Source organism: Drosophila takahashii, chromosome X (assembly GCF_030179915.1).
Source record: "Drosophila takahashii strain IR98-3 E-12201 chromosome X, DtakHiC1v2, whole genome shotgun sequence".
NCBI lineage: Eukaryota > Metazoa > Arthropoda > Insecta > Diptera > Drosophilidae > Drosophila > Drosophila takahashii.
The window spans coordinates 10,334,214-10,349,897 of record NC_091683.1 but is presented as its reverse complement, the minus strand read 5'-3'; the positions used below and the strand labels follow the sequence as shown (position 1 = coordinate 10,349,897).

At 39.0% G+C, this 15,684-nt stretch overlaps 3 protein-coding genes across 4 annotated transcripts; 2 read left to right on the top strand and 1 right to left on the bottom strand.

Annotated features, from left to right (window-relative positions):
• Positions 1 to 73: 73 nt before the first annotated feature.
• Positions 74 to 1,920, top strand: Spx (Spliceosomal protein on the X). The gene is made up of 3 exons (XM_017160749.3): positions 74 to 224; positions 289 to 372; positions 434 to 1,920. Exons 1-3 carry the CDS (start codon positions 191 to 193, stop codon positions 1,333 to 1,335), a joined length of 1,020 nt encoding a protein of 339 aa, XP_017016238.1. The 5' UTR covers positions 74 to 190; the 3' UTR covers positions 1,336 to 1,920.
• Positions 1,921 to 2,790: 870 nt separating this feature from the next.
• Positions 2,791 to 15,243, bottom strand: schlank (ceramide synthase schlank). Of its 2 annotated transcripts, XM_070218720.1 has the most exons (7): positions 15,083 to 15,242; positions 14,518 to 14,813; positions 4,922 to 5,042; positions 4,631 to 4,852; positions 4,228 to 4,565; positions 4,003 to 4,147; positions 2,791 to 3,395 (listed from the first exon to the last, which is right to left on the bottom strand). In XM_070218720.1, the coding sequence occupies exons 2-7, from the start codon at positions 14,700 to 14,702 to the stop codon at positions 3,165 to 3,167; spliced, it is 1,242 nt and encodes a 413-aa protein (XP_070074821.1). In that variant the 5' UTR covers positions 14,703 to 14,813; positions 15,083 to 15,242; the 3' UTR covers positions 2,791 to 3,164. The 2 variants fall into 2 exon arrangements, with proteins under 2 accessions (XP_070074821.1, XP_017016239.2); XM_017160750.3 differs by having other exon boundaries at positions 14,518 to 15,243.
• Positions 6,757 to 7,641, top strand: Josd (Josephin domain containing). Its single transcript, XM_017160752.3, has one exon. It carries the CDS (start codon positions 6,912 to 6,914, stop codon positions 7,581 to 7,583), a length of 672 nt encoding a protein of 223 aa, XP_017016241.2. The 5' UTR covers positions 6,757 to 6,911; the 3' UTR covers positions 7,584 to 7,641.
• Positions 15,244 to 15,684: the final 441 nt, after the last annotated feature.

Below are 15,684 nucleotides of genomic sequence, written 5' to 3'. Positions count from 1 at the left end.
GTGGCTGCCTATCGGTCTATCGATACTAGGGATGGCACTGCCGTTGTGAGGTTGTTGTCTTTGCTAATATAGTTTTAGCAGGACCGTTTGTTTTTTCTGGGCATTTGGCAACCCTGCTCAGTTTGCATGTCAAAAGAAACGCCGAACCGAAAATTAGTTTTTAGGTTTTGTTTATAAAAATAGCTGAGAAATGGCAGCTGGACCGATTGCTGAACGGAATCAAGGTGGGCTTGTAAAGGGTATGCTTCTGAACACCCCTTCTAATCTCTTGTTTTGATTATTCCGTAGATGCCACCATCTATGCCGGCGGTTTGGACGACAAGGTGTCGGAAACGCTGCTCTGGGAGCTCTTTGTGCAGGCGGGACCAGTGGGTAAGTGGGAGGAGGATTACCTATCCTACCATCTAATCCCCATCCTTATACCCCCACCCAGTTAACGTACACATGCCCAAGGATCGGGTCACCCAGATGCACCAGGGCTATGGCTTCGTGGAGTTCCTCAGCGAGGAGGACGCCGACTATGCCATCAAGATCATGAACATGATCAAGTTGTATGGCAAACCCATACGCGTTAATAAGGCTTCGGCGCATCAGAAGAATCTGGATGTGGGCGCCAATATCTTTATAGGCAATCTGGATGTGGAGGTCGATGAGAAACTGCTCTACGATACCTTCTCCGCCTTCGGCGTCATTCTGCAGACGCCGAAAATCATGCGAGATCCGGAGACTGGCAAATCCAAGAGCTTCGCCTTCATCAACTTTGCCAGCTTCGAGGCCAGCGATGCGGCCATGGATGCCATGAATGGGCAGTATCTGTGCAATCGTCCTATATCCGTATCCTATGCCTTTAAGAAGGATCACAAGGGCGAGCGGCATGGTTCGGCGGCGGAGCGTCTGCTGGCCGCCCAGAATCCCTCGGCGCACGCGGATCGGCCGCATCAACTGTTCGCCGACGCACCGGTGCAGAATATGATGCCCCAGATGCCGGGCCAGATGATGCCCCCGCCTATGATGGCACCACCGCCGCCAGTGGTGCCCGTTTCGAACAACAACATGGGCATGATTGCGCCGCCGCCGCCGGTGCCGCAACCAGCGCCATTCCCGGCGACGATACCGCCACCGCCGCTGCCACCGATGGCCGGCGGTCAGCCGCCGCTGCCGCCGGCGATGGGCATTCCGCCGCCGCCGCGCATGATGCAGGCGAACGCCTGGGCGCCGCCCGGAATGCCGGCACCGCCGCCGCGACCGCCGCCCACCAACTGGCGGCCGCCGCCCGTGCCCTTCGCCCCCGCGCCCTTCGCACGGCCCTATCAACCCGACGGCTACCAGTACTAAAAACTAGTGTGTAGACTAAGGAGACGACAAAATAAATTGTAATAGGATCTATCTGGGTTAGGCTAAGACTGCTTCCGTTTTTTAATTGCCGAAATGTGTACGAAAACGTATTGAATCCTCGTTTTTCCTCCATCTCCCAATGCTTTTTTGTACGATTTTTAAAGGATTTACGAACGAAAGAGATGCTCTGATCTTTTTATGCAATTTCTATTCTTAATAAATACAAAATCAGTCAAAATTCTAGTATACTTTTTACAAAAATTTTCAAAAGCCACTAAACTACTTGTACTAAATCTAGTTTGTGTAGTCGAAAAGTAAAAAAAAAGGGTTTATAAAAGAAAGAACCTGTCTAATTTCACTAGTGCGTGGATCCCTCCTTTAAATGCATTTAATTTAATGTCTATATTTCGAAACATGTATAGAAACTAGCTTGTAGTTTATACAAATTTAGGTGAGACAAAATAAACTCCATAAAAGGATTTATAATACCATACATGATTTCGACCAGCAGTTTATTTTTCATAATATGAAGAAAAAGAAATTTACCAAATAAAAACGAAAAATATCAGGGATTGAAAACGAAAACCATTAAGTTTCTAATTACTGGGGGAGATCAGATAAATTTTAAAACATTACTGATGCTTAAGGGGGATTTACAATTCTTGATTTTCTTTTCTGTGAATAAAAATATAACTTCATCTCCTATCTTATCTCGAAAACTACTTCAAATCATGCACTGAATTTTTTTTTAATTTTTTATATTGATATTACTTGTAAATCTTTTCCTAAATGCCCCAAAACTAAAGAATTCGCGATGTTCCATATGGATACTATTATACTTACAAATACCATCGTTTTTTAAAGGATTTAAGATCAGTAGCTTATTTATTTATAAAACTATAAGCTTTCACTGATGCTGAAGTGCCTCTGAACTGAAGAATTCGCGATATTCTTGAGGCTCCAAATGAAATGCATACAAATAAGATTGTTTTTTAAATGGTTCCCGATCCTTTGATCATTTTTCCACAATATAACCCCCGATAATGCCATCCCTCTTGTTTTCGAAACACTTTGCTTGGGTCTTGTAATTTGTTTTGCATAAATTTATTAATATGGGAAACATACAAGTACAATATTTACAATAGTTTTGACTACTATTCTTTTTTCATTACTCATTACTCTTCGTTTATTGAATTCTTGTCTAAGCGAATTTGGTTTAGTCCCACTCTGCTATCTTCCATTTCGTTTGGTAAAATAACTTAACTTTAGCTTTACGTTTAGATTGGTTACTTTTAACGTTATTTTCTTGTTTCATTAATTCTTTTCTTTTATTTAGTTCTTGTTTTTTTTTTTTTGGTTAAGCAAGACAAACAACAACAAAAAACGGTGAGGCATATTTATATATAAATATATATATATACATATATTAAATATTAATTGATAACGATGTACAAGTGGATCGTTACGCATAAATTTTCTCGCATTTATTGAAATTTCTTTTGGTTTTCGTTTTGCTCTTTTTTTGTTTATCTTAAAAAAAATGATTTATATATAAAAAATAATAATTAACATAAAAACGTTCTGAACTGGTTTGGTTTTTTTTATGTGTGTGTGGGTGTGTGTGTGTTTGGGTTGGTGTTGGTGTGGGGTGTGTGTGTGTGTGTTGATTTTGTTTGTTTTGCTGTTGTTGTTGCTCCTGCCCCTCGGAAAATGTGCCCACTACCACTGGTGATGGTACTGTGGTACTGGTGCTGTGCTCAGCCACTGGTGGCCACCGGCTGCTCCTCCTCCATCCTCCATCCTCCGTTCCCAGTCACCCGCATCCCAGCCTACTTGGCCGCCGTTGTCGCAGCTCCTCCTGCCGCCTCGGTCGTGTGGTTGTTGGCATTGTTGGACTTGCGCTGGGTGGCACCACCTGCTCCTGCTCCTGCTGCAGATCCTCCCGACGTCGCACCGCTGTTCGACTTGTTCTTGGAGCGCGCCGAGCCATTGGCCAGACGTGCATTCTCCGAACTGTCTGTGAGATCCTCACTATCACTGGAACGTATGTCACCGGACATCTGCAAAGGGATAAACATAGTTAAATTCTATATGTAGACAATAATAGCTCTTATAAGTATTATATTAATATAAACTATTATTATTTTTATCAATATTTTACAACTCATTTTTGAAACAATAACCTCGAACTTTCTATTTAATTTTGATACAAATCTGGTACTTGTAAGAAAATATTTGAAAAATATAACATCCAATTATCAAGAAATTTTTATAACAATACACATCTAATTTGTAAAACAATAACCTCGAACTTTCTACTTAATTTACACTTATAAGAAAATATTTAAAAATAATAGACTTATACATATGGTACATGGAAAATATGCATTTTATACATTAAATAAAAAACTGGTAATATATGATGAAAAATGAATAGAAAACCTAAATTTTCTTAATTAAATCAATATCAAGCAATACTTTATAACATTACACATAGATATATATTTTCAAGTGTTAATATATACAAAATAAGGTATTTTAAAATTTTTCAAAGAGCTTTAAAAATTGACTGAACAAATTTAAACTATATTTAAAGGTTAGCAGGTAACATTAAGGAGTTCAAAGACACAGTTAGGGGAATATAGCTAGGCGCCCTCCCACACTTACCAGACCCTTCTGCAGAGAGTCGACAACGATCTTGAGAATCATATATGTCCAGATGACGTGCAGGACGAGCAGCATCAGAAGCAATGAGTTGAAGATGTAGTAGGCTGGGAACATGGGCAGAATGCGCGGGGCCTCCACAGATGAGCTGCCGGGTTAACAGGATATTGGGTTGGATTGGCTTGGATCAGAACAGGAGGAATTAAGGTTAACCTCTCTACTACTCACCTGTAGATGATGCGTGGATAGAAGCCCAGGCGCGTCACAATCCAGACCACCGTGAAGATGGCAAAGATGGCGTCGCAGAGCTTCTGGTAGTTGGCATACTTGGTCAGCTTGGCGGCCTCCAGGAAGATGTCGGCACAATCGTGGACAACGAGGACCAACGAGCCGACGCGATGCAGATTGCAGACCCAGCTGAGCGACATCAGCAGCAGGGTGACCATGTGATGGATGAACATCTGCCAGAAGTCCTTGCGTTTCACATCGAAGAACTGGGTGCCGGTGAGGGACCAGTAGAAGGACATCGAAATCATGTAGTACCACCAGATGTCGTTGCTGATTGACTGCAAACCAGAACAAGATTATAATTATTATCTAATCTTGATTAGGATTTTAAGAGGATCCTCACCTGATGCGGGTAGCCGTACCAGCAGCTCTTCACATCCCAGAACCAGGGCTTGTCCCACAGCACAATCACGCCAAAGATGAAGCTGTACAGGTAGTAGATGCAGCGCCAGGTGTTCTCACAGAACTTGACCAGCGTCGACGGTTTGTCCTGGGCCCTTCGGAGGCGCCACCAGCGCTCGATTTGGCGCTCGCTCATGTCCGTCTGCTTGGACAGCGGAGCCAGCTGCAAGGGGGAAAGATCATAGGGATCAGTTAGTTATAGGGATTCAGTTCTGGACTCTCGCACACTCACCCATTTGTTGTCCAATCGCGTCGATTTGGCATAGGCCGTCTCCAGAATAGGAACATTTGCCGCTTTCTTGGGTCTAGAACTACGTATGCCCAGGGATTTGCCTATTGGCGATATCCAAAAACTGCAAATGGTATAGATAAAGACATCATGATTAGAAAGAAGATCTTGAAAATATCGATATTTTCGATATTTTTGATATTTCGACAATATTGATTCGATATTATCAATGCTTTGAAGGAAAAACACAAATTAAATAATGCGAAATTGCGGATATTTTCCCAAGCTCTATTAAAAAGAGCTATTTTTAGAGAGATCATTATTAGAAAGTAGATCTTGAAAATTATCGATCCTTTCGATATTTTTGATATTTTGACAATATAGATTCAAATTAAATATCGAGAAATAACAAAATATCGATATTTTTGCCAGCTCTATTAGAAAGAGCTATTTTTAGAGTTTTTTTTATGTTTTTTGAGTAGATAAAGAGCAGTTTGTTGGAGGCACAGGTTTTAAAAAGTTTATAGGCCATATAAAGTTTGGCCAGATAAAATTGGGTACATGTCCTTAACGGGTTTAGTATAAACTGGAAAATATTGCATAAGAAATAATGTAGTATTCAGGAACTGGTTGTAATCTTGGCAACCTGGAACTCCCTATCCCTGAAACCTGACAACATGTCCAATAAAAGTTCCATTGGGCTTGACGACGACCACAAATCTAATTATTCAGCTACGTATGCATGTACACCCATGGCGGAAACGTTTCTGGATATTTTTTTGTTTATGATTTTACTTTATTTTTTATTTTATTTATATTTATTTTGCACACACACCTGTCGTCGTCGTCGTCGTTGTCGCCCCAACGTCTGGCACGTGTGGAGCATGGCAACTGGGATTTGGATTTGGGATGGGTTTTTTGGGCTCACCGCACGCCCACATGCATGGATAATTAGCCCGCCCAAAAGGGGACACGCCAGACTTACATATACTATGGATATACTATGTACTATATCTAATTTCGGAAGTTAATTTGCCAATGAAATCGAAATTGGAATGCCAAGTGGGTTTTCGAGAAGTAACCCTCATTCCGTAGGCAAAAAACGCATGGCGTTGAGCCAAAGAAGAGACGCGGAAATATCAGATTTTCAATGGAAGTATAGAAAAATTATAACAATTAATTTGAATTAATTCCGAATTTCGAATCTGGGGGTTCGGTTCAAGTTCAAGTAGTAGTACGTACGTAATTCAATTAACGCACAGAGTGAAGGATTTGATTGACCCGCATTCGCTGTCGGATATTGATTTATATTATTCCTAACTCGTTGACAAGTTATGGCTTTCCAATGCATAGGGGTTAGACGAAATCAACCCGGTAATTGGAGGGTCTCTCTCTTTAAAAGAAGTGCGTGTCCATGGGGCAGCGTCAGCACAGGGCGTGTAAAAATAAATTGGACTATTCAAGTTTTATCGAAAATACGTGGGGAGTGCGTCATTAAGAGTGACGCACTCTGTAAGTTTTATTATCAGCGATAAAGACCATTCATAATTGGAACATTTCTTATGGAAAGTTCATGCCATTTATTCAAACCATTTAGCTTTAAATAATTTATGGGTTTTCTATTTAAAATAGCAATTTCTGTTTGTTTTTTATAATTTTATGGTATGTGAGATAGTTTTAAAATTGATTAGTGGTTAGTGGACTTTAAGAAATCCCTAGACTTATTATATATCTCTTATATAGAAACTCTTAAATTTCGTTTTAAATCAAGTACCGTTACTAAAATATCGATATGCGCACAAGCTAACAGAGCTTAACTTTTTCACACAGCTATCGATACTAGTTTGCCATCGCTATTGCCTTGCCATCCCTAAAAGCAAAATCGAGTCCTAAGTTTTTTGTAAACAAAAAGGCAAATTATTAAATCTAGTGACATTTCCCAGCTGCCCAGCTCAATCAGTTACTGGAATCTGTCAGCCTATACAGCTGCGAAATGGAAAATCCCAGTTCTGGGACACTGGCAAACAAGAACCCAAACAACGGAAATGGAAATGGAAACGGCACAATGATGCAGCAGGGAAACCAGGAATCCTCCATCTACCACGAGAGACAGACTCGGCATTTGTGCGGCCTGCACGCCTTGAACAACCTGTTCCAGAGCCCCGACATGTTCTCCAAGTCGGAACTGGACCACTACTGCACCACACTGACCCCGCGCAACTGGCTGAATCCGCATCGCTCGTGGATCGGCTGGGGCAACTACGATGTGAATGTGATTATGTACGCCTTGCAGCAGCGGAATTGCGAGGCTGTGTGGTTCGATCGCCGACGGGATCCCCATTGCCTCAATCTCAAGGCCATCTTTGGGTTCATCCTGAACGTGCCGGCACAAATGAACCTCGGCTACTACATCCAATTGCCCTTCCAGATGCGCCACTGGCTGGCCCTGCGTCGCATCGATGGCAGCTACTACAATCTGGACTCCAAGCTGCGGGAGCCCCGTTGCCTCGGCGACGAGGAGAGCTTCCTCGCGTTCCTCTCCAGCCATCTGCAGACGGACCACGAGCTGTTCCTGGTCCTCAACGAGGAGGAGCAGATGCAGCAGAAGCAGCAGCAGGAGAAGGACTCCAAGCAGCGTTGGCTGCTGCCGCAGTTCAGGGATTAAGATTATAGGTTATATGGTTATGGTTATGGCAATAAAATGTACACTGTGCAACTAACAATATGTCAGGAGTTATTCAATCATTTGATTTTTTGGAAACTAACCGAAATGTGCCCTAGAATTCAAGTTGCAATTTTTGTATTTAACCTATTTCGCATTTAAATGGTTAGTTTTGTGAATTAAGATCACGTTTATTGAAGCACAACTATGATTATAATAAAGAAAACCAAAGAAAAAACTATTGTATTCGATTATTTTTAAACTCAAATTGTAGTCGACTACTTGTTACCCATTTCTTAGACCTTCTCTATTATTAATAATATTAAAATGAAGCACCAATCGTTGTAAGACAATTGTAAAGCTGCATTATGCTAGATGTCGATTATCAAATTATAGTCTTAAAGAAATTCGACTATTTGTTTCCCCTCTTCAAAGACCATCTCAATTATTATTTATAGTTAGAGACTTAAAATTAAGCACCAATCGTTTTAAGGCAATTGGAGAGCTGCATTTTCCGTAAAAACGCTAGATGTCGATTATTAAATTGTAGTCTTAAAAAGTTCGACTTTTTGTTACCCATTGCTAAGACCATCAACTATGATTCATAGTTCAAGACCCATTTAGCCATTTTAAAATTAAGCACCAATCGTTTTAAGGCAATTGGAGAGCTGCATTTTCCGTTAAAACGCTAGATGTCGATTATCAAATTGGTTTCGCTTCGTGCGAATAATGAATGTGTTTTGATTCGAGCTGCAGCTCGATGACAGTTTGCGATAAGAATGCGCCCCCCGTTTATTATTAAATTTCACTTAGGCATTGGCAATGTGCAAATATCGCGCCCAAAGTGCAATGTACTGGCAATTATTCGGGTCTTATCGGCGTAACAACTAAAATTTTGGAGCCCACTGTGTATGGGGGAATATACGAAAAATATACATATAGTACATATGTCGCCTGTTGTTCTGTTGTTTGGCGAATTATTTGCGCTTGTCCGGCGATAATACAACACGCAAGGCAAGGCAAAAGCCGGCGATTGTGCGATTAGCGCAAGTAAGTGCTATATGCTATATCCTATATATAAACACACATATGTGGCCCGACTTTTGGAGTCTTCTGACTCATGGCCAGATGGAATTTAGCATAAGCGCCATTAGTCAGCGACTAATTGATCGCCCTGGCTGCGGTTCTAATCTTTATAGCATGCTCTATATTTCCAAATTTGCTTTACGATCCCTCCTGCAATCTGCGGTTCGTGAACTTAAGACATGAATTTTAAGCAGAAATTACACTTATCGCTGGGTTTAGGGTTAGAAATTAGTAATTCCAGTTTCTCAAGTGCCCAAGCTGAAAAGGAAGCGATAATCGTAATCTTTTGTCGGATATTATTATTCATTTCCGATATAAGATTTTTTTAAGAAAATTCCCACAAAATCATAAGTCAGAGTTCTAAAGAACTATGTTTCATTTCTAAAGGCTAGTATTATCTTTTTCCCCCAGAAATGTTGTGAGAAACGAGGAATGAGAGGTGCTAATTGGGCATTTAACGAATTGCACTGGCATTAAGTCGAAATCCGCTCTCCCCTGAAAAATGGAGTACCACCTGACCAGGCATTTTTATTCCCATTCCTATTTCCATTCTCAGCTGGTGCGTAAAGCACGTGCGTTTTTTATATTCTTTTCTTTTTTGGTTTTTATGGCATTTTGTTTTTTTTTTTACCATTACCATTGGGCAATCGGCACGATAAGCAATTCGACTGACCGACCGCGTTGGCAAAGAAACGGGGAAAAGTTTTGGAAACGGGTTTACGGATCGGTTTTTGGGTTTTTGGGATTGTTGTTCTAAGAAATTCTATTGCCAATCTAGAGTTTCTCGCGGTGATAAAGAGGTAGATGGAGAAATGGAGAAGCAACTACCCATTTGCCGGCGATTCTCTACGTTTATTTGGTATATATATATACATATACCCCCACTATCCGATTGCTGTGTGCATGTGAGCCATTAAAATAATTAACCTGAAATTTTATCGCACTAGAGCGCTGAAGCTCGAGGGTCGCCTCTTGGCGATTACGTATCACAAAAGCTTCAGCATAAATGCGGACAAATAGTACATGCCCCACACACAGCTGCGCCCAACAAAATAGCACTCATAAATCCCACTTGAACTATATCTATATCTTTAATCTAGGAAAGTTTGGAAATACCGGGAAGGTTTAGGGCTATTGAATTGTACTTATATGCCTTAAAATATGTAATATTCTAGATTAACTCTAGAAAAGTAAAAGTAATTTCCGCTTAACAAAAAAGTTTAAGGTATGATAGTAAAAATGGATACATTTATCTTATCTGAAACTTAAATGAAAACAGTTATAGGTTCCTTCCTGTTCCCATTTGGCAAAAGTTTTTCTTGAATAGTAAAGATTTGTTAGAAAATTTCTTTAAAATAATTGCTATTTTTTTAAACCAAGTACTATCTGTTTAGCCGCAACTGTTTGAATTGTTTTAGTTCTTCCCTCCCCAGCATAAACATAAACATAAACCCCAATCCAATGCCCACAACATTCCAAAGCGTGTTTGTATCTGGCATAGGAATAGTAATAGTAATAGTAATAGTATACTGGCCATAAGGGAAGCGCCAATCGGGCCATAAAGTGCGCACATATTTGGAAAAACTTCTCGAGTCAATGACTCACTGGCTGGCCAAGTGATTTTGGCCAGGCCCGCAAAAGAAAAACGGTTGACGAATCATGGACTCAGATAGTATAGGAAAAAGTACATGCAGAATAAATATAAGATAGTTACTTATCTTTGCCTTAAGCAAACACATAGAAGAGTTATGGTTAATCTCAAGACAGTGAATGGGCTATTTTGGCGAGTTTCTTATTAACCAACAAAAAACATAAAGAATTCGCGTTTGGAGATTCTTTTATTTGTTCCTTATTTCCGTTGAAATGCACCCTTTTAACCCAATTAAGTGTTATTAACACACCTACTGAAAAAAAACCAGCACCCCTCCCAATTTTATACCCACGCCCCTGTCCCTGCTGTACCCACACACCCTCAATGGGAACAGTCATTCGAGAGTTCGGCGTAAAACAATCGAGGGACTGAGGCATTGCTATCAGGTTTTATACGTAAATCTTGGCACAAATCTTATCGGGGCAGGGCTGTACTGTGCTGTTCTATGGAGTGGAGTGGAGTGGCGGTATCGGTGGTGCTAGTAATGCCCAAGGTGGTTCCATTATGGCCACTGTGGATAGCACTTTGGGAGGGGTCTCTCGGAGAACTCAATCCCATCGAATCGTGATGAATCGGACTGCGACTTTTGCCATTAAATGAATGTTAATAGAGAGACGCGTCCAAAAAAAAATTCCAATTCGACCTTGAAGACCAATTCTCGTTTAAGAAGGCAGAAGAGAAGAAATACAAAAACTAAAGTGGTCCGCCATGAAACAGATTTGGTTTTTGTCTCATTTTCAAACTCGAATGCAAAAGAGCCACCGAAAAAGAGCAGAAAATGGAATGAAAACCAAAGAGCACAGTGGAAACTCGGCAAGTTGAACTTGATAGGTTTTTCTAAAAATATCTAGCTAAGATTTTAAAAAGAAAAACTTTTAAATGGGTTTTTTTAAATATATAGAAAAAGAGAAAAATATTTTTTCTGTTAAACATTATTCAAGCTTTACTGTATTTTTGTCTCACTTGATATATGCACTATTTTGTCTCTTTTTTAGGGGCATCGGTCCACTAGGCTCTATTTGCAATTTATGCCAAATTAAGGGCACCAAAAACATTGCAAAAATATGAGAATTACAACTTTTTTACATGCAAATGCTGGTGCACGCAATCCGCACACACGAACGGCAAACAACAACCACAAATTCACAGCCACATGTGTGTGCACATACATATATTTGAAGCCAAACGACGCTCAGGTTAATTGGCCTGAAAAGCGGCCAAAATGCTATTGGCCCACAGTGGGTCAAGAGTCATGGGAATTCATGGCAAGTTTTGAAACACTTTCGCACTTGAAATTCACTTTTGTGTGAAATAAAGTAGAGATGTAATTAGCTTTTTACTATCCACTTAGAAATTACTTAGAATTGGTCCCAAGTACAGTCGTCTTTTTATAAACTTTAAGCTGAGTATCATATAATCGTGTATTCAGCAAACAATAAACATTAACATTAACTACAATTTTTTATTTTTAATATTTTTTTAAATACTAGTTACATTGAAAAATATTTATCTAATCTTAGAAAAATTAGATTTTTTTAAATGGGTCAAGTGTCCAAAGATAATTTATCTTATCTCGAAAAATCTTAATGTAAGAGAATTACTGACATATTTTCGTACAATTCAATTAGAAATAATCCTATCTAGATTCGCTATACTAATATTTACTTTGCAAGTGCATAAAGTGGAAAAGTTTTTTTTTCAGATAGGGTTTCAGATGTTGGGCTTTGCTTCTGCAGAAGTGGTGTTGAGGTTTTCCTTGAAATCGATCAAAAGTTTGAGTAAACATAAAGTTCTTATCGTTTAGGAGTGACAAGTCAATAAATATCAGTGTTGGATTTCTATCGAGGTCGTTCGACACCATAAAAAATTAACCAAGTTTAGGTTAATCTGTTCACAGTTCTACATTTATGGCTGGAAAATGACTTGAAAAAGTGTTAATAGCACAAAAAAAAAGTGTTATTTAGGAGAATTCTAAATTATAAAAATAATTAAAATACATATATTTCATTTATCAATATATGATTTAGAGGATAAATTAATTAAACATACAAAAATATATCTTTATAGATAATAAATATCTCAATAAATAAATTTTTTGAGTAAATATAATATATTGCAAAAAAAAGAGCTTTTGCCCCACTGTTCCTAGTTTGTTCCCATTTCCTTACTGGTGCATACATCCATATATCCATAAAAAAAACACACACCGCATGGAGCTGGTGTTGCCGACTATAAACAAATATACACACATATGAACATACATATACACTACTGGTCAAAAGAATAAGTACACACGTTACACCCTCACTTGCTAAGAGATATCTCTATAGTTATTGAGGCCAGACCTCCCAAACCTTTTTATTTGGAAAGGTTATTCTGTTCTGCAATATTTAAATAAACAATGGATACAGTAAAACCTGCCTAATCCATGTTAGCCCTACATTTGTGCGATAGGTCGGTTTTGGTGTGGTCAAAATAATAAGTACACTTGTGTTACTTATAAATTTTAAAATATTAAATCTAGAATGGGGCTACGGTTAGTATTTTATCTTAAGTTAGGATCATGTTTATAAGAAGTCTGGGCCAATTGGACGATCCAAAAAGTTTCCAAGCCTGGATTTGGTTATTTCAAAGTCATCATCCATGCTAAAATCTGATTTGCAGCTTAAAAGGAACACTTAACACTTAAGTATGGCTTGTGATTCCCTAAAATTTCCTTAAAAATACTACACTGAATAAATAAAATCGATTTAGAAAAAAATGAGTACTTACACCGTAAAAAATAAGGAAAAAGGGGAAATAAATAAGAAAAAACCAAAGTTACATGCGGTTTTAATTAAAAAAAAATAGTTAAATTTTAAATTCTTAATTTTTTTATTTTTATTTTGATAGTAGATAAAACGACTAAAAAAATGAGATATGTTTCATTAAGATCGGTAAACAACTTAAACCGTACTACATGAATCGCACAACGCTAGATATCTATACATAAATACAAATTCCCCGTCCATACAAGTTTGTATGAAATTCGTTTTTAACGATATAGCAGTTTTGTTATCGTGCACATCGTCAACAGCCATTTAATAATTTGTTGACCGATCTTTATGAAACATATCTCATTTTTTTAGTCGTTTTATCTACTATCAAAATAAAAATAAAAAAATTAAGAATTTAAAATTTAACTATTTTTTTTTAATTAAAACCGCATGTAACTTTGGTTTTTTCTTATTTATTTCCCCTTTTTCCTTATTTTTTACGGTGTAAGTACTCATTTTTTTCTAAATCGATTTTATTTATTCAGAGTAGTATTTTTAAGGAAATTTTAGGGAATCACAAGCCATACTTAAGTGTTAAGTGTTCCTTTTAAGCTGCAAATCAGATTTTAGCATGGATGATGACTTTGAAATAACCAAATCCAGGCTTGGAAACTTTTTGGATCGTCCAATTGGCCCAGACTTCTTATAAACATGATCCTAACTTAAGATAAAATACTAACCGTAGCCCCATTCTAGATTTAATATTTTAAAATTTATAAGTAACACAAGTGTACTTATTATTTTGACCACACCAAAACCGACCTATCGCACAAATGTAGGGCTAACATGGATTAGGCAGGTTTTACTGTATCCATTGTTTATTTAAATATTGCAGAACAGAATAACCTTTCCAAATAAAAAGGTTTGGGAGGTCTGGCCTCAAAACCTATAGAGATATCTCTTAGCAAGTGAGGGTGTAACGTGTGTACTTATTCTTTTGACCAGTAGTGTATGTTTTCCCTTTAACTAAACAATTAGTAAGAACTCGCAAGTGGAGGGGGAAGGGGATGAATTTATTTTGTGGGAAATTCATAACCGGCTGACTGGAAATGGAAACTGCAGCCGGCGTCTCTTGGAAGGGAAAACTTAGAGTTGCAACAACAACAACAACAAGAACAACACGCGTGTGCGCCGCCTCACCCATACATATGTACATATACGCTTGCAGAATGTTGGGCGTTTCCACGTGAGGTTATGTTTGTCGAAAAAAAAAAAACAGAAATTATGAATAAAGTTTACTGTACATGGTGCAACAAACGTGGGTGGGGAGAGCGAGAGAGAGAGTGGGAGAGGGAGAGGGGGAATGAATGGGGTTAAAGAGAGGCGAATGGAATAGAGTTGCCGGGAAGGAAATCGAGAATCGGGAAAGGGAAGGAAAACTCACCGCTCCAGCGTGTAGCGGACCAGCATGACGACAGCGGCGAATGGAATGGGCCAGATGAGGTCCTTGTAGTTGGCGTGCACCACATCCTGCCGCGAACCGGGCGCTATGTCCGCCCAGGTCGTGTTCGGCGGCAGCCAAATTTGCGTACTCCAGAATGCATCGCTGAACTTATTGATTAGATCCATCTTTCCGGTTCCTTTTCCGTTTCCTTTGCCTTTTCCTGCTGCTGCCTTAATTTCTCAATTGTTTTCGCTCGGCTTTCCTTTCCTTTCCAGTTTTTCCCTGGCGTTTGTTGTCTTGTCACATAAATATATATATGTATGTATATTTTTGGTATATTTATTTATGTGTTCTTTCTGCTCCTTGGAACAGCAACAACAACAACAACCGGAGCACCGGGCCGCGGCTCATACACACACTCGCACAACACACTCACACACACACTGGCAAAAAACAAACCGCCGAATATTGAATTGTTGTTGTTGTGTCTCTCTATGCAGGTTGTATTTGCTATGCTATTCGTGCCGCCTCGAAAGGGAGAGTGTTTAAGTTGTGTGTTGTTTACTGGAGAAACCGTTCCGTTCCGTTCCTGGGGCCGGGCCAAAATACACTTCAGAATTTCGGGAATGGGGATCGAGTGGGCGTCCACTAGCACTTTCAGGATGAACGAAAAAAAAATACTAATTTTTTTAATATGCGAGTGTGCCCAGAGCCGGCGGAGTTAGAAATGTAACTGCAGAGGTGGTTGAACGTCAGTGTTGCCAGATGAGCCAGATTTAGCTTTCCCCCTAAAAAATCCCAAACAGTCGATATTTCCCCCTAGAAAATTCAGTTTTCCCCCTAAATTCAAAAAATCAGTTAATCTCGGACATGTACAATAAATTAAAAAAAAATAAAATGTCCAAGTTTGAATGCCAATCGATTGGAAATTTAATAACGAGTTCAGAAAGGTATGACAATCCATATTTGGATCAATATTTTCATTGTTACGGTCAAATAACTAATTATTTTTTGTGGAAAATTAGAATCTGAGTTTTTGGTAAAAATTTGAATTTTTTCTGTTTGTTTTTTTGCTGTAACTTGGCCAAAAATGGTCCTACACCAAAAATACATACAGTTTTGAACAGATAACTAAATAATAAGTAAATCCATAACACTTTCCGGGTG